The following is a 21,180-nucleotide window of genomic DNA, read 5'->3' on the forward strand; positions in this document are numbered from 1 at the left end:
CTATTGGCTCTTATGCACTTTTCCCACTTATTTTTTCCTATGGTATTTTGCAATTCTTGATCAACGCTTCATTATTTTTCTTTAGCTTCTCCATATTCTTAGAATATCTTTCCCTTTAAAAGCCAACTTGCTTCCTCAGTTGTTTCCTTTAAAAGGATCCTTAGTTAAAACATAACTTTTTTCTCCCATCTTTGTCTTAGAACATGTCTGGTAGTTAATGAACTGCTAAAGGTTTGGCAGGTGAGGGGGGATCCTTTTTAAATAGAAAAGGCAAGCCTGAATTGGGTTTTGCAATGGTATTTCTGGTTCATCTGATGACCAGTGAATGGAATATGAGCTGTGGGTTCAGATTTCCAGCTCAGCCATGAATTTACTGGATGACGGCATTGGACAAACTGCTGTCTTTCAGTCCCAGTTAATAATAATAATAAATTGTTATTTATATCCCGCCCTCCCCAGCCGAAGCCGGGCTCAGGGCGGCTAACAACAATGTACTCATGAGTAAAAGGCAATAATACTCAGATAAATATTCTATAGGTAAAGAATCTTAATCTTGTAAAGTACTTTGTAAATCAGAAGACCCAGCTCAATGATAAACACTTAGTGCACCTGACTTTATACTACCTAGTAGACTATATTTAATGTGCGCTCTCTCTCTCTCTCTCTCTCTCTCTCTCTCTCTCTCATAGGATATACTTCGGAGAAGTTCAGCTGAGTGGCTTGGGAGAAGGTATGGTTTGGCTATGAACAAACTAGCTGAAGACTTAAAAAAATTACTATATACCAGTAACATGAAGGATTTTGGATGTAGGGGAAATTAGGAGAGTCCCTTACTGGAGGTCAATAATAGCAATATATCGTTTATTAACAGCACGTGCATCAGTCCCTACATGGACTAGCACAATTAGTAAAATAACTTTTTTTAAAAAGGTGCTGAGAGATTTATTAGGAAGAGATATGCCTTCAGTAAGGGATATGGCGGGAGAGCATATTGTTATCCCTTTGTTGCTAGCAGAATGACATAAACTGTCTTTCAGCAACAGAGATATGGCAAATCAATCTTTATCTTTAATGCTGACTATTAAATTATTATTATTATTATTATTGGTAATTTTTCTTCTATTTCCATAGGATTTCAGACCGTCCGTGTTGGGACAGTGGGTACTCCATTAGGCACCATCACTTTGTCCTGTGCCTACAGAATCAACCTAGCTTTCATGTCTACCAGGTGAGAGCATGAGAGTCAAACTAATCCACATTTTCCAGGACACTTTCCATTTCTGAAGCCCAAAATCCTGGGCTTCTCAGATTTTGTGGAGTGATATTGTTTGGTAGCCCTGAGTCATGCTCCTGAACACCAATTTCCTTGTTCATGTGTGGAGTTGCAGGGTTGAATTGTGGGGATGCTCTGCTTCCCATTAACTGATGCAGAAGAGCAGTCTAGCTGTCAGAATTGGGGTTGCAGCAGAGAAGAGAACACAGTCTTATGAATAACACCATTTGCTTGTTGCATTGCAGGCAGTTTGAGAGGACCCCACCTATCATGGGGATTATCATTGATCACTTTGTGGACCGTCCCTACCCCAGCTCCTCACCCATGCATCCCTGCAATTACAGGTGAGGAAATGCAAATCACAGATCATAGGTGAAGGCAGTTCTTCCCAAATACAGAGCCTCTACATCATGCACTGCTAGGTGGAGAAAAGAAAAAGTCCTTACATGAAATGGAAAACCCTGCATTTTCTATTCTATAAGAAGTGGGTGAATGGCATATGGTCTAGAGGATTCTTAGACTTTCAGACTCTCTCCAGTTCATGTAGACAGTGGTTCACATGAATTCTCATTTGCATCATTAGTATATAATCAGAAAAAAATACAATGCAGAGTGAAAACTCTTAACTGCTAAGTGAAATGAGTTGCAGAAGAAAGCTAACACAGTGCATTGCAAGCATTGATTTTAGTGTTTGTACACTCAAGTGTCAGCATTCAAAAGCATTCGTGGTTCATTTATTTCATATAGTTTTCAAATACTGGATCTACTTTAATTTGTGAAAGGGAATGTTTACCAGCAGATGCTTCTGCTGGAGGAAGAGAGGCTGGAGGTATGCCATCTCCCTCACTTTTTGCAACCCTCGGGAGCAGTGAAACTAGGAACTGATGAATAACTACCCCCTCCTTATCCAGCGGAAGCATCTTGGAAGTGGAATTCCACTTATGGGAAGCCTAGAGCCAACCCATTGCAATGTATAATATTTTGACAAAGAATCATAGAATTTTAGAGTTTGAAGGATCCTCTAGTCCAACCCTCTGCAGTGCAGGAATCTCAACTGAAGCATACATAACAGGTGGTCATAAAAATCAAAGGGTTCTTTTAGTAAAAGGTTTTATTTTATAAACATTTCCTTTGCAGTCAGACCAAAAGCAATGATAAGGTGCTTTAAACTGGCTTTGAAGCTACATTTTGTACATCTCTACAGCATAGCTGTCAACATTTCCCTTTTCTTGTGAGGGATCCTATTCGGAATAAGGGAATTTCCCTTTAAAAAAGGGAAACGTTGACAGCTATGTTCTACAGCTGGTAGCATAGGTAACATTTATCAGGAAGAATCTTCCTAACAAAAACTAAAAGGCAGATAGGTGAATAATGTTTCATACTTCTCCTGGACAAATAAAATCCAGACTTAATCCACTCTAGTAGCATTTATTTAAACCCCAATAAGGAAAGAGTTAGAGCTCCTTCATAATTCTCCTTTCAACTCCACTCAGATGTTCTGGGTCTGTCTACAATGTCTGTCTCTGTATGTACTTTAAATCTTGCGTTTTATTGAACATTCCCATTTTGAAGTATATCTCCTCCTGTTACAGAACAGCTGGTGAGGAAAATGCATACCCATCAGTGGAAGATTCTCAAGAAGCCTGCACCACCTCTTTTTCTACTTCTCCACCATCACAGGTAAACAATTTTTCAGAGACCATTGTATGTTTTCCAGCATGCCTCTTTCAGAAAGGCAGCTAGCTGTACTGTCATGTTTGCCAACAAGGCACGTTTTAGTTTACAGACACTTGTATTTTTAGTTAACATTTTAAGAAATTGAATATTACAGATTGTTAGACAAATAAAAAAATGAAGGTTACTGAAAACTAAATGATAGTTTACTGCATCTGTGCCTAATGATAAATTTCCTTGTGCATACATTTCACTTCTACAAAAATTCTGTCTCTTTATAGATAAAACAATGTGGTATTGGTCACACTTGATTGCACAGAGTACAATTTAAGTTCTGAATCAATTTTGCTGACAATCTGTTGATTGCAGAGTATTCACCTGTTTCCATCCTGCTGCAATTTAAAAACCTTTCTCTATACCTGGCAATTGTAAAAAACTTAAAGATGGGTCACTTTTCTTTTCTCTTCTCTGTTCCTTTTAAAACTTTGCATACTCAGGCCGATGTATTCAATAGATTTAAAAGACTGGCAAAGAGCCTTTGGAGCTGTGCAGTTGGTGTTGAAGGTTTAGTTTTCGAATCTCCTTCACTAGGGCAACCCTGGTGTGGAAATGAGTTTCTGATTGCATTTCCAGAAGAGAAGATATGTAAACAGATGTTGTTAGGGAAGGAGAAGGGATGTAACACTTGTGGTGCACGTAATCCTAGGAAACTGCTGAGGATCATATCTTAACTTCAGGCTAGAGGATGAGGGCATGCTCTACAGGCAGCTGTGGGTTGGGCACAGCCTTCTGCTTCACCCCTGTTTTCCTGGATCAAAGTGTCCAGTTCCAATTTATGTATGTTTTGGGGCACTCTAAATATTTTTGCCTTATGCTTAGGGGCTCTCCTGGTTGCCCAGTCAAATATCACAGAAGAAACAAGTTCCTATAAAAGGTTCTGAATCTGTTACTTCAGTTGCCTCAATCAAACTCTAGTTTGAAGACACAGTGCTTCTGACCTTGACAGCCAGCACAGCTGATGAGTTTGTGGCTCAAGGCTTTTTCTCTGTTCTTGATAGGGTTTGTGCTCAGCTGCTCTGTAACAGGGTGAGGTATCTTTAAAAAAAACAACAGTGTTTGACAAAGCCTATTGTCTTACTGTTTGTATTGAACCTTCAAGCCTAGTGCAACTGGAGATTGCTTTGATCACTGAGATGCATGAGGACTTAGTGTGATCTCCACTTTATATAGCTCCCCCTTCGCTCAGTTGTCACCAACAGCTATTCAAGCCTAGTTGTTAAGATGATCAATAATAATAATAATAATAATAATTCCTACTACATCTGATTTTAGAAGAGAGTTTCAGGCTGTTGGTTATATATGATCAGCAGTGAATTCATTGATAAAGACTACAACTAGGAACACTTTTTTTTATTTCAGTTTCCTGACATTTTAAACCCTTTATAAGGCATGCAGCTCAACTGCAATTCTGCAACTCTTTGACATGTATGAATGTTTCTCATAGCTGTAGCCACAGTCCTCACCAACATTCACTTCATCCAATTCTTTTCAGTTTTTCTTTCTGAAGTCTTTTTCTTTCTTTTCCTTTTGTGTTTTCTTTTGTGCGTCTGTGTTCAGTGTGTATTTACTGTCACTAAAGCACATTTTCAGACCCCTCCTCCTGTCGTGATGGATACATTGAAGGGCCCTTTGATGGGGCTGACCTTTTCACATCAAGTGAGTTCATAGTAGAAAAAAATATGTTTGGCCTGACAACACCTTTAAAATAAAGAAGGTGCATGACAAAAGTATTTTTTCACTAACTAGTAAATCATTTTCCTTAGATTTGGCTCTTTAGGCTGGTTAGCCTAAAATAAAACATGCATTTGAGTTTAATGTGCTTAGACGTTTGCAAAATCTGTTCAGTTACTGACTACCTTTTAGAAAAGAAAATGAATCAAACATCTCTGAAGTTATAAATTTATTGTCTTTATTGCTGAACAGGAAATTTGCAAAGAAGCAATGAAAATATGTAGTTTAGACCACAGGGCAAACTGTATAGAGCAATTGTAGAATACTGATTGCTTCGTGGAATACAGTTTTCTGGAAATTGCTGTATGTTTTCTTGAGTTGACCAGGGGACAGGAAATAAACAGTATTTTTCACCTCTGAAGAAATTAAAAGTTTATTGTCACCATTGTAAAGGGCTGAAGCAGTTATTGTACCTCAGGAGTCAATTTTATTCTAGTGGATTAATTTTGTTACAGTTGGCCTTAGACATTGGCTTTTGGAGCACATTAATTAATTACTGTGAGCCCAGTATTCCACATAGGCATTTCTTCTGTTTCTTTTCCAGAGCTTTCCGATAGCCCAGTGAGGAATTTAATATTTTGTTGTCCAATGTTTTTCTGTAGCTGTTTCAGACTGTGCTTTGGGGGTGTGATACCAATAGATTCTATTTTTTAATGTTACCTGAGTCATTTTGAAAACAGTCCTGTTTTTATTTGTTTGAATTCCCTGAAATCCTGTTTTCATTTGTTTTATATGCTTTTACACAACTGTTCTTTTAAGGGTTTGATGTAGTATTCTTGTTTTAATGATATTGTTTATTAGGTTATATATACAATTTAAAGATTTTTAAAATATTAAGCAGAGGAAGGTTTGGGCTATGAGGTGGACTTTCACATTGAGGACTATAAAATGCCTGCTCTGGAAACTTTTGCCTCTATAACTGAGATGCAGAATGTGAGACTTTATGTTCGGGCTTTGCCCTTCTTGGTGTGGGAGTCAAAGAGAGGCATGCAGTTGGTCACATGATTTGTTTGACAATGAACCTATATCCACAGTTAGAGTCTGCTGTCAGAGCAATGGTTTTCCAGGCTTCTTCTGTAGCATTTATTTAATAAAGGCAGTGAAAATCAATAGGAAGTTGAAGTAGCATATAACAATAATATATAAAACATTTCAATAAAACACAGAACAGTCATTTAAAAAAAACTCATAGAAAACAAATAATAAACACAGCTTTTAAGTAATTGCTCTCTTGTCCAGCATGTTATTGGTCAACATACTTCATACTATCCTCTCAGTCCTATATGAATGTCATCTCCATCATTTGTAGGTGTTGAGCATCATTTTAAAGCAAAATCCAGGCTTGAGAGTGGTCCCTGGTAATCCTAAACACAACTTGAAAATAAGTTCCATTGAAATCGGTGGCAACTTTTTCTTTTAAGTAAAGATGTTTAGGATTGGTTTGGTTTAGTTTGGTTTTGTGTGTGCATGTGGCTCAGACTACCTCAGCTCCAGCCTAGTATTTTATTCTGTAAATCGGATTTCTTTTCCTGGCCTTTTCCAGTAATTCTGAAAATTATTCAGACTGTGTGGGGTTTTCCCTTTCTCTTTCTCTCCCTTTCCCTTTCCCCCTCTCATTTCTTAGCTCTCCAGCTCTCGTCTTTCTTATCAGCCTACAGCCCTGGGAGTTGGATCAGCTGACCTGGCCTACCCAGTAGTCTTTGCTGGCGGCTTGAGTGCTGCACATCCTCACCAGGTATTCTTAGAGGTTTGAGACCATTTTATATGTCTCATAGCTAACTCTGTTCCTTAACTGTTGACATATTTCTCCATCCATTCTTACCCCATTATTTTACTTGTAGGGTACAGTCAGAGCTGAGCAACATGAGAAGCAGCCTTGCTTTGCCTGTTAAGAAATTTGAAGGCTTTCTGCCATAAAGCAAAGAAAACTGGAGGATATCCTAGTCAAGTGCTGGGAATGTGGGGCCAGTGCCCAGCTTTCTTTGTCGTGTCTGGTTATCACTCTCCTTAGTTGATAATTTCTTCTGGTGCTCCCTGTCTTAACTTCATTGTAAGTGACTGAGATCCTCTCCAGCTCTCTTTACCTGTTGGTAGGAAGCCTTCAGGCAGAACCAGGCTGTTTCTCATATCATGAGTATAACATGTAACCAGCTGTCAGCTACCTATCATTGAGAGTCAGGCAACCATACATTTGAAAATAAAAGAGCCTAGAGCTTTTTTAAATGAATACTAAAATAACTAATTTTCTTATCCCTTTCTCCTCCAGTTGATGGTTCCAGGGAAGGATGGAGGAGTGCCCTTGATTCCTAGCCAACCAGTTCATGGCACTCAGGCTGATCATGAGAGAATGGCCACATGCACCCCTTTGGATGGGGGTCACTACTCTGCAGTTACTCCAGCTAGCAGGTAAGTTTTCCATCTCTCCATGGTGATTCACAGTCTTACTACAGGTTTTAAAAATAATAATTCATTTGCTAGGCTATAAGCAGCTTTCTGGAAAGAGGTAGTTAGGAAGATCATTAGAGGATTTTAACTTTCCCTAATTCAGATTCTTTTTCCTCCCTTTCTTTCCCCCCAAAGTGAAAGTGCAGAGAAAGCATGTGTAAGTAGGATTCTCCTACATTTGCAGTAACTACAGCCCTGTAGGAAGATAGGACAGTAATTTTACAAATCCAACAGCTGTTTGATAGAATGTTTTCATAGTAAAATGCATCTACACACATAAAATCAACATTCAGTAATTACAGTAACTTTCACTATTCTTGATGGATCAGCACCTAAAGTTCAGCATTGTTTCGGACTTTGGAAACTTTACAAATTTCAGTAGCAGCTAAAAATGTAAGAACTGGAGCTGTACTCTTGGTAAGATCTACATCTGTCTGATCCAGCTACTTTTAATGCCACTATTTCCACCTTGTGACACTTCATTAGTTCCACATACTAGACTCTTCATTAGTAATAATAAAGTAGTTGTGGTTTCATTTCTGTAAAATGACTGACTGCAGGTACTAAAGCATAGTTGTAGCTTCTAACAAGAATACCTCAAACACCAATTCCTGCAGAGCTTCTGTTAGGGTTAAGCACAAACCTTGCCTTTAGAGTTGAGGACAGTACCAACACTGACATTTGCAGTTTAATACTGGTAGCTTTGGCAAACTTAACATTTCTATTTTTCCTGAGGATGTACCGTATTTTTTGCACCATAACACTCACTTTTTTCCTCCTAGAAAGTAAGGGGAAATGTCTGTGCGTGTTATGGAGCGAATGCCTGTGGGTGGCGGGGGGATCTGCTGCAGTCGTGAGCAGAGGATCCATGGTTCCCCTTCCTTCCCTCCTCCGTGGTTACAAAGCATGGATCCACATGGATCCTCAGGATTTTTTTTGCATTGGGCTACTCCAAACTCACTGTCAGATCACATGTCTGTGGCCACAGCATGAACCACAAAAATCATATATCCACTATTTTGTTTAGAGTATTTTTTTTCTTGTTTTCCTCCTCTAAAGACTACGTGCGTGTTATGGTCTGGTGTGTGTTATAGAGCGAAAAATACGGTAATTTAGACAAGCGCCTGGGATGCTAGTCTCAAATTGCCCACTGTCTGTCGCCTTAAATAAACTTAAATAAACATGCAAACACTTCATCTTCACTTGTAAAGCTGTAACACTATTTAATACTGTCCAGCCAGCACTGCTGTACAGTTCAATTTCTTGATGTTAGTACATTTCAATTAATGTTAGGAAGCTCCCACAAGCTTAGAAGAAGCCAATTTAGTGTTTTTTATGTTTATGTGTGATATCAATATATACAGATTGACAGATCCACATGTGCCAATTAATCACCATATTTGACAGGAATAAATCATCCATGCATACTACACCTCAAAGTCATGAAATGGGATACAAATGCAATAAAAAATAGGGCTTTCAAAAGTTGAACAGGTGTAGGGGGCACTATTTGGTCTAGGGCCTGTTCACGTGTATTCCATAATCTCTGAGTAGTGCCCCTGTTCATATGGCTGTAATCTCTCTCTCCACACCTGTACCTGCATCCATGAGGGATATGATCAGGAGGCTCTAAAGGCCTGGAATGACATTGCCTTTTGAAGACATTTATGGTGTAGATATTAATTCAACATACAAATCACAACTTGAAGTGGGGAGATACCCATGAAAATATTAAGAAAACAAAATCCATTGAGGAAAATTCTGTTTTGCACAAAGAAAGAGAAAAGAGTAGTGAAATATTCTGTGGGAACAGTTTTGTAGTCTTTTATCCAGAATGTGGCTGGGAGGGTTCTGTTCAAATTGTATGACACAAATCCTCCACCAACTTCACTGGTTACCAGTTTGTTCTCAGGCTCAGTTCAACATGTTGGCTTTGATATTTAAAATCTTGGGACCACAATATGTTAAGACACACACACCCTGCAAATGAGTCTGTCCAGGATTTCTACTCCACTTTGGAGACCTTCCTTTGGGATCACCACCTTCACCACTATCTGAAATACAGCAAGTGGGTACCCAGGAGAGGGCCTTTTCAGTTTTACTTGGGATGACTACTGAGATAACTTTGATTCACCATGAACTTTGCTGATATTTTTTACACATTATGCATTGTCCTTTGTGTGTAGAATACTGCCTTTTGTACCTGCAGTAGAACATATGGGTAAACAAATAATACACTCTCATGTACCAGTGCTTCATTCCAGAGCTCGTGCAGAGCAAGAAAAACAAAAGGAAATCAATTAATACCCCTTCTCTTTTCTCTCTCAGTGAGGACACAGAAACTGTATCAAACAGCAGTGAAGGAAAGAGTGGGTCCCCACATGATCTCTGGGAGACAATATTTGTGCGGAAGGTGGGAGCCTTTGTCAATAAACCTATCAACCAGGTAATTTAAGTTCATTGCTCTTGGAGACTTTGTGTCAGAAATATGGTGGTTGCAAGGGGTTGGACAAGGTCTTTTCCAGCTCTGAAATTCTATGATGTGCTGTTCTTTAGGAAAGAAAAAACACAAGGAATATCCTCTCCCTTGAAACAGCAGGCAGAAAACAACAGCAGCCTTTCTATTTCTTTCTCCTTTGAACATTAGTTGATCATAGTTTGAAGATTCACAGTGCTGTGTTGCATGCTGGGTAAGAGGAGCGGCATTTGACTGAACATTTGGGATTCTGTCTTTTGATCCTTTCTAGGTGACCATGGCCAGTTTGGACATTCCTTTTGCTATGTTTGCTCCCAAGAACATTGAGCCAGAAGATAATGACCCCATGGTAAGAAATGCCAGTCTTGCTCAGTCCTGCCTTCTCAGATTTGAGTGGGTCTGAATTTCCTAACCCAGCCATTAGCATGCTTGTGTTTTCTGACTGAAAAACATAACTTTTAGCATCCATTTAATTCCCTCATGCCAGTGTTTGGGTATGTTGGTCTGACACTTGGATCTCTTCAACAGGTGAATCCTCCTGACTCTCCAGAAATAGAGTCTCCCCTCCAGGGCAGCCTACACTCAGTGGGCTCCAGTGGCAGCAGCAATGGGAACATCCATGACGATTTTGTTATGGTTGATTTTGTAAGTTGATGCAGCCCTTTACATACACATACATCCTTCGCCTCGATGTCTGAAGCAGAACTGAAATGCTAAAATATATGAAATTCCTTGGGAAAAGGCATCTTCACAGAACCAATGTGGGGCAAATGGCTCTGAATATTATTTCATTAAAAAGCAGAAGTGTACTGATGTGGCCTCCCAAAATATTGAAAGACTGAGCTTGCAGGAATTCCAGCATACTGGACCCTTTTGAGAGACCTGAAACTTTTATTCTTAAGAACCCATGATGAGTTTTACTCAAGGGACTAGAACTCAAAGGCTGTTTGATGCAGCCTTCTGTCCAAAAGTGGCCCTTTTCAAAACTGTCACCCCAAATCAATAGCAAATTCTCAACATCACTCAGATTATAGGGTGACATGAGCAAAGAGCAGTATCTAAGAAGGTGGTCTACAACACAGGTTATAATAATAAAAATTTATTATTTATATGCTGCCTATTTGACTGGGTTGCCCCAGCCACTCTGGGCGGCTCCCAACAAAAATAGTAAAAGCAATATAACATCACACACTACAGACTAAAGGTTTACCTGCAGTCCAGAGAATAGCCAGATGACCAGTTTTGATAGGAGAAAGATGAAAACATGTTCTACTATATGCCGTACATTGTGCTGTTGTTGGGTGAAACAATGGAATGCATTTCATTGATAGTGGTTAAATACATTATCAGATGATGATTGAGCAGAGCACTGTTGTGTTATCAATGTACAGCTGACTGATATTTGTCCATTAAATTCTAGAAACCAGCATTTTCTAAGGATGACATTCTCCCAATAGACCTTGGAACATTCTACCGTGAATTTCAGAATCCTCCTCAGCTCAGCAGCCTCTCCATTGACATTGGGGCTCAGTCCATGGCAGAAGATCTGGTATGCAAAAATGGGATTTCAGTTTGAGGGACATTGCTCCCTGCCATACATAAACCAAATATGCCTTATTTGAGAGGGCTGATCAAACAGGTCATTCATTATTTAATGTATTAGATAACTGTGCTGTGAACTCAAAAGTGCCAAAGCGCCAAGTTCAAATCTTTTGTAAGTTCTATAAAAATACATAGCCTTAGGCAGGCCACTTTTTCATCACCTTAGACTGCCCCAGTGACCACCCACACAATGTATTGGAATAATCATTTTGACATGCCTTACAGGTTTTTTGTAGGGTTCCTTGAGATAAAGCACAGTATATGAAGAAGTAACATTTTGAAGTACCACATAAATATGTTGTTACAAGATCATTTGAGGTGTTTTCTGACACTGCTTCTCATTTCCCTGCTTCCCTACATTCTCAGAATTGTACCATCCGTAGCTCCCTCAGACAGTATCCTGCACTCAGTCACAACTTCATATTTTCTCCTATGTGCAGAACTGATTCCTTAAGCACAGTGCTCCCCCTGCCCCTTGAGCATATCTTTCCCATGAGGTCTTTGTCTTAACTCTTCAGTCTTCATTCCCAACTGTAGCCGAGCAAGTCTGACTGCATTTGCTCACACTCTTCTCTCCCTCCCTTTTGTTTTCTCTGCTTTATTATAGATCATATGCTCTTCATGGTTAATGACATGTTTGTTTTTGCCTCTGAAACTCTGTAAAATGTACAAAAGGTTTTTAAAGAAAATCCCTGCAAGTTGCCATCTGTTAGCAGCAGGCTGACAAGTGTAATTGTGCTAAAGCTGTTCCAGCAAATTTCAGAGGTCACAATCTCATGCACCTTCACACCTGCAAACAAGCCATGGACTTGGATAGATGCTGTTTACAGCATTTTACTCCTTTCCAGGGTAGCTGTGCATACAGGTTGGGAAATCTTGAGAGCATTTCATAGTTTGATAGTAATGTTGTGCTGAATCTATTGAATCAAATCTGTCTTCAGATAAAGCATTATTATTATTAATTATGCCTTACTCTGCTCTTCTGTTTTATGTTTTTTGAACTACCTCTTTTACTCCTGTGTCTCAGGGGTGAGGAGCCTGTGGTCCCTCAAATGCTCTTGGACTACCATGCCCATTATCCCTTACCATTGACCATGTTGGCTGGTGCTGATGGGAGTTGGAGTTCAACAACATCTGGAGGGCCCCCACACCTGCTGTGTATTATGTTAAAGAAAAAAGAACCGGCTAATGTAGCTACTGATAATTTTTCTTTGTCTTCACAGGATTCTCTACCAGATAAACTGGCTGTCCATGAGAAAAATGTCAAAGAATTTGATGCCTTTGTAGAGACCTTACAGTAAAACGGCTTATTCTACAGCAGCGTTGAACTTTTTAGACACCCTGGAAAAGGAAGCCCATGCATTCTGCCTTTCTTCCCTTAGTGTCTTGTTCTGTCCCCATCCCCCAATTTCGTAGGCACTATTGCTTTGCTCTGTCAGGTGCAGAAACAGTGGTCTGTATCTCTTTGAACTAGTCCTTGGGAAGGGTGTGACTTGCTTTCCTACCCGTGTGAGGTTCGTATTGAATACAGTGCATTAGGAAACAAGATCAAGGCCTGTTCTTCTTCCGTTTTCTCATGTGTTGAGAGACACCGATGCTTCTTCCTCCCTCAACAGGGCTCTACAATCTGGTTTCCTGGGGACAGTCTTTTTCCCTGCATCTGCAGTAACGCCAAGCAGAAATAACTCTAACTAAATGTAACTGTCTTGTGAGCACTGTAGATTCTGCTAGCGTGGTTCAAACACCGGCTTGCCTTCAGCAAGTGCAGCTAAAACATAAGGGCAAGGGGCCGTTTTTCACCAGTGGTGCCCTAAACAAAGCAAACACAATGTTGCACATCTGTGTGGAAACAAGAATTGAGGGGCCTGACCTGATTGTCTAGTGCAGTTTCAAAGTAAGCCACAGACGCTAAAAGAATTGTTTTTTGCATATTACCTGCCAACACGGTGTGTGTCAATATATTGCCTCCCCAAGACCACAAGCATGGTCTGTGGCATTTGGAGAAGATCCAGAGTTTGTAGGCTGTGTTTACAGTCAGCAGTTGTAAATATGAATTAGGAATCCTAATTCTCTAGGGTTATTTAATTTGGGTGGGGTCTTTAGTCCAAAGTTCTTTCCTCTATTCCCCTCAAATGTTGCTGCTCTATCATAAAATAAGAAATATTTATTACTCTAAAGGAAACCTATATTTAAAAAAAAATGTATGTGGATGCTTTCACTTTGTAAAGTAGCCATATAGGCTGCTTTGTCCTTTGTCACTGCAAGTATGTTGTTCCAAACAGCTGTCATTTCCCCCGCTCCCGTTTGCAGGGTAAACTATAATACTTATTTCAGAAACAGACATGGTTATGCTTTCAAAGTGATCTCTTCTGGTGACTCGATTTCCATTCTGCCCTGTTGGGTCTGTGGATGTCATAAATAAAAATGCACATGTTGATGCAGTGCACTGGTAGAAAGTTTCTAAAATGATTGTCTCTGACAGGCTTATACATTCGCTGTGATCTGCACTTAGTTGGAAAGTAGCTTTTTCAGACAAGCACATTTTAAAGAAGTTTGTGGTACTTGTTTTAATTGATGGGGTTTTGATTGGCTAAAAGTTTATTTTTGTAATGACTTAGCCATTAAGCAGTGTGATTGGCTGACATTGCTATGTGTTTGATCTGCCTGCTCTGTTCTTCACCAAATATGGGGAAGGAAAAACAACACTAAGCATCAGCTCAGGGATAAGTTAGACTCTGGGCACAACTTCTTTCTTCCTTTTCATTAGAAACCAGGCTGAGACTGCAATCCTGTGCAAACTTTCTTGCGAGTAAATCCCATTAAACTCTGTGGAAGTTAATTCTGAGGAAACATGCTTAGGATTGTACTGTAAAATGCCGAAGACCATTCCCTGCAACCTGTTATCTTATAAACTATTTCTTATGACTGTGGACATGAAGGACCATTTATGGTTTCCTGATTAAAGTAATGAGATGTTAACTTCCTGAAGTATATGGTTCCATTTCTTGTTGATGAAGGAGGGTTGTTTGTTTTAGGCAACAGCCATCATTTAACCATGTAACCTCTCTAGGTTTCTCACCCCTACTGCTGGACAGAAACGAGCTGAAGCTCCAATTTCTTGCCTTCAAGCATGTTGCTGTTTTGCATTACTAACTCTCAATACCTACTGGCAATACCTTTGCATGACACTGGTCCATGAAAAAACATGATCTAACCCTAGTCTCTGGCCTAAAGTGCTCCTGGGTAGTTGTCTTTGGCAGAAGTAATATCAATATCAAAACTACCCCTAAAAGTCTCTTGCCACGTAATGTCTGATCCAGGGCCTTCTGTGGTTTGTTAGGTGCTTTGGGAATTCTTCATCCTTCTAGCCAGACTGGAATATAGCACAATGAAATTATATTCCTATAATGACCTACAAGGTGACCAATGGTTTTCCCAAGACCAGCTGATGATGATAGTACAGTGGTACCTCTAGTTACGAACTTAATTCGTTCCGGAGGTCCATTCTTAACCTGAAACTGTTCTTAACTAGAGGCGTGCTTTCGCTAATGGGGCCTCTTGCTGCCGCTGCGCTGCCAGCACACGATTTCCATTCTCATCCTGGGGCAAAGTTCTCAACTTGAGGTAACTCTTCCATGTTAGCGGAGTTTGTAACCTGAATCATTTGTAACCTGAGGCGTTTGTAACTCGAGGTATGGTACCACTGTACTGCTATGGAGATAATGTCTACATAAGTTGGCTTTAGTACACTGACAAGAGAATCTGTTAAGGGAACATCTGCCTGCTCTCTGGTTAGTTACTTGCAGAGTGACTGATCCCGCTGCAATGATCAAGTGACATTTGCCTCCCTACCAGCCAGATTATAGTTACGAGATCACTCGTAACTATTTTTTGCAGCTTTTCCCTGAAGTTTCTCCATATGATGGCAATGCCTGTATAGTTTCTCCTCTTCGCGCCAAGATGCTGCAATAGTTAAAGGAAGTTAGCCAGTTGCTGCCTGTCCCATTTGCTTCAGACCAATATATCTCTGCACAGAACTGCCATGGAAGGGCCCAATAAATACAGGTGTGCCTCTATGCACGGAATATGCAGCGCTGCTGGGTTTTTTATACTGCTTTCTTTGTGGTTTTCCAAGTCTTGCTACTTGGTTCAGTTTAAGAGTAAATTATTCCTTAGTTAGACCTGATCAAGATATTAATTTACTAATGTAGAACGGGGATCCAGTTTTTTTTCAGACTTTCAAAGATAGATATCTTACTGCCCCTTATGTGGTACTTTACAGCATTGCAGTAAATGAGAATACAGTGGAACTCGGGTTAATTCATTCTGGAGGTCTGTTCTTAACCCGAAACTGTTCTTAACTTGAGGTACCACTTTAGGTAATGGGGCCTCCCGCTGCTACAGCTGCACCACCGCTGCGCGATTTCTGTTCTCATCCTGAAGCAAAGTTCTTAACCCAAGGTACTATTTCTGGCTTAGCAGAGTCTGTAATCTGAAGCGTCTGTAACCCGAGGTACCACTGTACATAGCTAATAATTTACAAGTGTTTTGGTTAAAAGGAAAAGGGTCCTCAATTATATTTCTTTGGAACTAATTTTCAAGAGTTACTTCAACATGTATTCATATACTTTCCAATAAAAATGTTATGTAACTTACTTGAGCTGTCAGCCAGAGGCCTAGTGAAAAGTCTTATTTTAAAGAGATAAGTGGTGGAGCTGCTGGAAAATGCTAACTCTTCAACTACTTTAGTTACTGAAATACAATTTCATTTTTTTAAAAATCAACATGGTTTACAGCAATTCTATATACACAATAAAAACATTTTAAATCACAGGTCATCAACTACCTATATTCCAGACAGTGTTTTTCTTATTCTGCATATGTCTGATGCCATCAAAAGGTTTTGAAGGTGAATATTGAATATACCTATTCAATCTCCAGTGGAAGAGTATTCCACAGGATTGGGCCAATGGCATGAAAGACTTGGTTTCTTGTTGGTGTCAAATAAGCCATACCAGGGGATGACCAGCAATGTGCCTACAGAGGCACTCAGTAGTTGAGCTGGTTCAGATGGTCCCAAAGGTACCTCAGGCCCAAGTTGTTTAGTGTTTGTAAATTAACTACCAAGCCAAGTTCAACATCCTTGTATTAACAGGCAACTAGTGTAGATGTTTTAATTAGTGTTGTCAGCCATGTGCCCCCATCAGTCTAGCTACCACAATCTGCACCAGCTGGAGGTTCTGCATCAGGCCCAAGGGCCAGCCACAGAAAGTTCATTGGAATGATCAAGCCTTGAGGTTACCAACTCAGAAGTTGGTGGTAGTGCCATTCTTAAACCAAAAGCCAGTAAAAAGGGGGGGGGGTCAAAGGCAGGGGCACATCCTCCCTTCACACAGGGGAAAACATTTGTCATACCCATTATCTAGCAAAGATTGATTTTCACCAGCTTTCACTTGGGGGAACATGATTGCCTGGGAAATGATCAGCTATGAGTTCAGGTTGGTGAATGTAAGATGAATAAACCTTAAAACTAGGAACTTGGTGCTAGTGATGTTGAAGATGAATATACTATATTAAATACAGTGGGTCTACATGAGGGTTCAGTTCCTCACTCAAAGTCAAGATTATGCACTCCCTTCCCTAAGCCCAGTAAACAAGGAATACCCTGCTGGGGGTGTGGGGTGCGGGATAAATATGCACAGGGGAGGATTTCCCCAGCTCTATTCCTCATCTGCATAAGGTGATTGCACAAGTAAAACAAGCACAAGCTGCAGGTTTACTGTATATAGCACAGACAGCTGTGAAGCAAGTAATGTAACAAAGTACAGCCTGAATAAAAGGTGGAAAAGTCCCATGATCAATTTACACCTACCAGACAGTGCTACACTGGTTAAAGGATGAACAAATAACCTTCTCCCTGAAGGGGATTAGATATGCATTTCACCACTTACTGTATTGTTGTATAGGCACCAGGTGGATGATACTAATCTCTCTCTCTTGGTGACTGATTCTAGAACAACACATTGAAGAAAAACACCAAAACTGGTATTGGCTTTGGGTTTTTATTGAAGTACAAAAAGTGCAAACTGTGAAATACAAGATTGGTACCATTAGAAGGAAATAAACATGGGTGTGTAAATTAATGTCACAGTAAAAATAAAAATAAAAAACCCCAGCCCTGCTCCCAATAAACATCAATGAGAACAAAAATGCAAGGTAACAGCAACAAAAAGCAAAGCTGTAAACTCTGCATACAGACCCCAGTGGAGAACACGCAACCAGGGGTCACTTGGCTATCAAAGACCTCTGCTGAGTCAGCAAAGAGACTTGCCATAAAGCAAAGGTGGAAAACCGGCGGCCTTCCAGATGTTGCTGGATCACAATTCCCATCATCCCTGAAAACTGGCCAGGCTGGCTATGGCTAATGGGCACTGGAGTCCAACATCTGGAGGACCACAGGTTCCCCACTCCTACCACAAGGCATCCAATTAGCTTCAGCATAAGCAGCAGCACCCATAAGCTGTTCTCACTACAGATACATGACTGACTGCTAGAGGTGAGAGCACAGAGTGTATTCAGGAGGTACCAAGACACTGATGGGCTTTATTAGGCAAGCAAAGGATACAATAGAGATGGAGCGCTCCACCCACAGAAGCACTGTGGCCAATATCTAACATGGAAGCTACATGACAAGGAGGCAGCCAAGCAGGTGTAGCACTGGAAGTTTGCAGGAGGACAGAAAACCATGTGCAGCCATGGCGATCTAACCAGCTCTTGGCCTCTATTACAAGAGGAGCATGGAAGGACATAATTGGCCCTTTGAGATGCTGGTCTTCTAGTAATTCCAACCACTTGCTTGGATGCCTACCATCCTAATTCAGACAGCACACATGGCAGCAATCAAAAAAAGGGAAGGGGAAGGAAGTTCGGAGTTAACTGGCCAAAGATGCAAACTTAATTTGTAGGGTGCAGTCAGGCCTAGCATGCAGCTCCACCAATCACCCACAATGGTAAGAGATTTGAAAATGGAAAAAGAATGGTGAGGGGAGAGGGCAATGAGGCAAAGCAGACATTGCTGCCATGTATGTACTCCAGGTGTCCTGGAAGCTCCCACAAAGTAGGGAAAGCAACAGAGCTATTTTACACTGGCTTACTTGCAGGGCTTTGTGAGTGCACTTTAACTGTGTGCAGTAGCTAGCAATACAAAGATTTGCAATGTGTTTGGGGGTGGGGGAAATCACACACGCACACAAATTGGGAATCTGGGGACTTCATAAAAGTGTTACTGGGCAGCTGTGACAGCACTTTCTCCCTCCTGCCTGATCTTGCTCCTAATCCTAAAAGAAGATGAGGAATTAATGTTACAGTGCAGTGGCTGAACCTGCAGCCTTGTGTCCTAAAGTGCCTGGGCCTTCCATGTCTGAGGCAATGCTTTCCATGGAAACCAGCTGCTTCTCCTTCCAACCTGGGAACTCTGAAGAGGAGCGAGCAAGTTAACTATGCTAAACTATTCTATACAAGAGACACTAGAAGGCAAAAGGCTCTTGCTCCTCCCATTGCCGTTCACTTGTTAGTGTTCTTGGTGAAAGCCTCTCCATTGTCTCAGCTAAACAGAAAAATCAATATTCCCAACTGCTGTGTTGTTCCAAAATTTCGAACTAAGTTTATATGTTATCAGACTGAACACTTCCTATATGCTGACTGATCCTGTACCTTACGTAGGATGATGAACTCTGACCAACACATTCATCAGCCCCTCATAATAGTGTCAAGCACTTCAGTTCACCATTTCCAGCCATCTGTGACAGATGTGGAATCCAATTCACTGGATCTGGCTGGGCTACGGGCACTGGTAATTTACATGCAGATTTTAGTGCTGATCATTTGTTACTTTAAAACCATAGCACAGGCCTTCCTTTATTCAGTTTTAAACAGTAGCCTACTGTGCATTTACAAAACACACCTTGCCAGCTTCCCTCTAACTGTCTTGTGACAGGAAGCCACAGGTTCTGGGAAGGTGGAGAAAAGCACCTCCAACTTCTCTGTAATCCTGTGAAACTCCAAGCTTGCTATTTTACAGGACCAACTAATGGGTTGGGTGTGGACAAAATAGCCTTACAACAGTTGGCAGTAATACATTGTGAAAATGCACTTTTACAACACTATTAAAAAGCAAAAGCTTCTATAGGCTCAGCAGAAAACTGCTATTTTTGAGAGAACACATTTGGCTTAAAACTTATGTGCTTGGGCCAATGGCTTAGCCTAGTCTAGAGTTCAGAATAATTCAGCTTTCTGATCTGAAAGGGGGAACAACTCACATAGGCAAGAATCTATGGAATAACCATACTGCACGGCTGCATAACCTTTCTCAGGTCAGAGAAAAGAGCAGCAATGCTTCCTATCTCCATGTGCCAAGGAAACAAAGGGGTCCAGCAGAGCCATTCTGGTATTCGTAAAACAACTATATTTCAGCTCAACAAGGACACAATGGCAGTGGTCCTTCAGTGAGAAAACTCACCTTCCCCTAATTATGGCACAAGATTGCCCAGTAGATTGGGGCAAGGAGGTTTCTGCATAAGGTTCTTGAGTTTGGCCTCAGTGATCCGTCTTTTGCTTGAGTATGCTCTCATCACAATGGTAAGGCAGCAGCAACCAGAGGCACAGATGTCTGTGCTTCAGTTACAGGAATGGGCAGTGTTTTAATCTGGCCTTTGGCATTTTGAAGAGCTAATACCACCACAGCAGACACCCCCTGCATGACTCCTACCGTCTGGCAGGGGGGAGAGCAAAACACACACAAAATCACTACCCCCCCCCAAAAAATGGAAAACCTTAATGGCAAGGCCAGTTTCGCAGAGACACTCTCTTCAGAAGGGCATTACAAAAAGAGTGGGCTCCACAATATCTGAGGGCACTAACCTTTAAATCATGGCAGGGAAATTGTAACAGCACCTACCACAAGTGCTAGAGTTCCTTGAAATGTACAAATAGCTCTCTATTCAGAAACATGGGCACTTCCAGGACAAAGCAATCTTCTTTTATACCCCATGTTTTCCATAGGGCTAGGGGTCAGCTTTTCCATCAAGGGTAGCAAGCTGGTTGTGTTCAGTAGCGGCCGTAGCCTTCCAAAATGGGAATGCTCAGAACTGACTTGGATGCATGTGGAGAACCAATGTGAGCCAAAGAAGAGAAGTAGAAATAGATTCCTCTCAGCCAAAGGGCCACTGCAGCAACACGTATTAGTCCAGATCACACAGGCACCAAGAGGTAGGGATTCTGCTGGGGTACAAGAAGAGCTACTTGATGGGAGCAATTTGGGAAAGGAAGGGAACTGAAGGAATTAAGAGGAATATGGACACTCCACTTCTAGAGATGGGGAGGCCAGCTTCCCAGCCCACTTGACCACCCCTTCTCTCTTTCTCTCTCTCTCTCTCCTTCACGCACACATGCACACACACACACTCAATACCATCTCCTACTCCTCTTTCACTCCACTCATCACCTTATGCTTTTCTAAGCTTGGCCACGGTTCCAAGATAAAGTAGAAAGGAAAAGGGGAGGGGGAGGGAAGGAAGGAAGGAAGTGGTCACAGTGGACACATGGTGTGTCAGCACAAACAGGCTCTCAATCAAGCCTCCAGGCTCTGGAAAAGCTCCCTCTGGTTGTCCAGTAGGAATTTGCTGAACGTATTGATAGGATTAATGGCTTTGAGGGTAATGGCTGCATCTTTGGCCCACAGCAGGTTTGGGCCAAAAACGACAGCCAGGTTAGTGTTGGTCATCTTGTTGATGTCGCTGTTAGCAGAGACCTACGTAGGAGGGAGGAAGAAAATACTTCATTTTAGAGACAAATATATTTTGATTCTGTCTTCCCTAGCTCCTTACCATCTGCCTCTAGAGAGCTCTAGGCTTATACACAA

General features: G+C 41.0%; 2 protein-coding genes across 25 annotated transcripts in view; one reads left to right on the forward strand and one right to left on the reverse strand.

Annotated features, from left to right (window-relative positions):
* The window catches only part of ATG13 (autophagy related 13), a 23,798-nt gene extending 9,558 nt beyond the window's left edge, over window positions 1–14,240 (forward strand). For 3 of the 20 annotated variants that reach the window (XM_083602292.1, XM_083602289.1, XM_083602288.1), the window contains 10 exons: window positions 690–730; window positions 1,132–1,228; window positions 1,519–1,617; window positions 2,866–2,953; window positions 7,005–7,144; window positions 9,512–9,629; window positions 9,931–10,008; window positions 10,188–10,304; window positions 11,080–11,208; window positions 12,485–14,240. In XM_083602292.1, the coding sequence (XP_083458418.1) occupies window positions 690–730; window positions 1,132–1,228; window positions 1,519–1,617; window positions 2,866–2,953; window positions 7,005–7,144; window positions 9,512–9,629; window positions 9,931–10,008; window positions 10,188–10,304; window positions 11,080–11,208; window positions 12,485–12,562 (985 nt within the window). In that variant the 3' untranslated portion in view covers window positions 12,563–14,240. Of the gene's footprint in view, window positions 1–689; window positions 731–1,131; window positions 1,229–1,518; window positions 1,618–2,865; window positions 2,954–4,564; window positions 4,664–6,362; window positions 6,474–7,004; window positions 7,145–9,511; window positions 9,630–9,930; window positions 10,009–10,187; window positions 10,305–11,079; window positions 11,209–12,484 lie in introns of all 20 variants that reach the window. The other 17 variants (XM_083602295.1, XM_083602284.1, XM_083602298.1 and 14 more) reach the window with 9 other exon arrangements.
* A 3,069-nt stretch (window positions 14,241–17,309) lies between these two features.
* ARHGAP1 (Rho GTPase activating protein 1) overlaps window positions 17,310–21,180 on the reverse strand; it is a 29,712-nt gene continuing 25,841 nt past the window's right edge. For all 5 annotated transcript variants that reach the window (XM_083602632.1, XM_083602630.1, XM_083602634.1 and 2 more), the window contains one exon: window positions 17,310–21,069. In XM_083602632.1, the coding sequence (XP_083458758.1) occupies window positions 20,890–21,069 (180 nt within the window). In that variant the 3' untranslated portion in view covers window positions 17,310–20,889. The remainder of the gene's footprint in view (window positions 21,070–21,180) is intronic.

Source organism: Podarcis filfolensis (assembly GCF_964270895.1).
Source record: "Podarcis filfolensis genome assembly, chromosome: 1".
In the NCBI taxonomy this organism is placed as follows: domain Eukaryota; kingdom Metazoa; phylum Chordata; class Lepidosauria; order Squamata; family Lacertidae; genus Podarcis; species Podarcis filfolensis.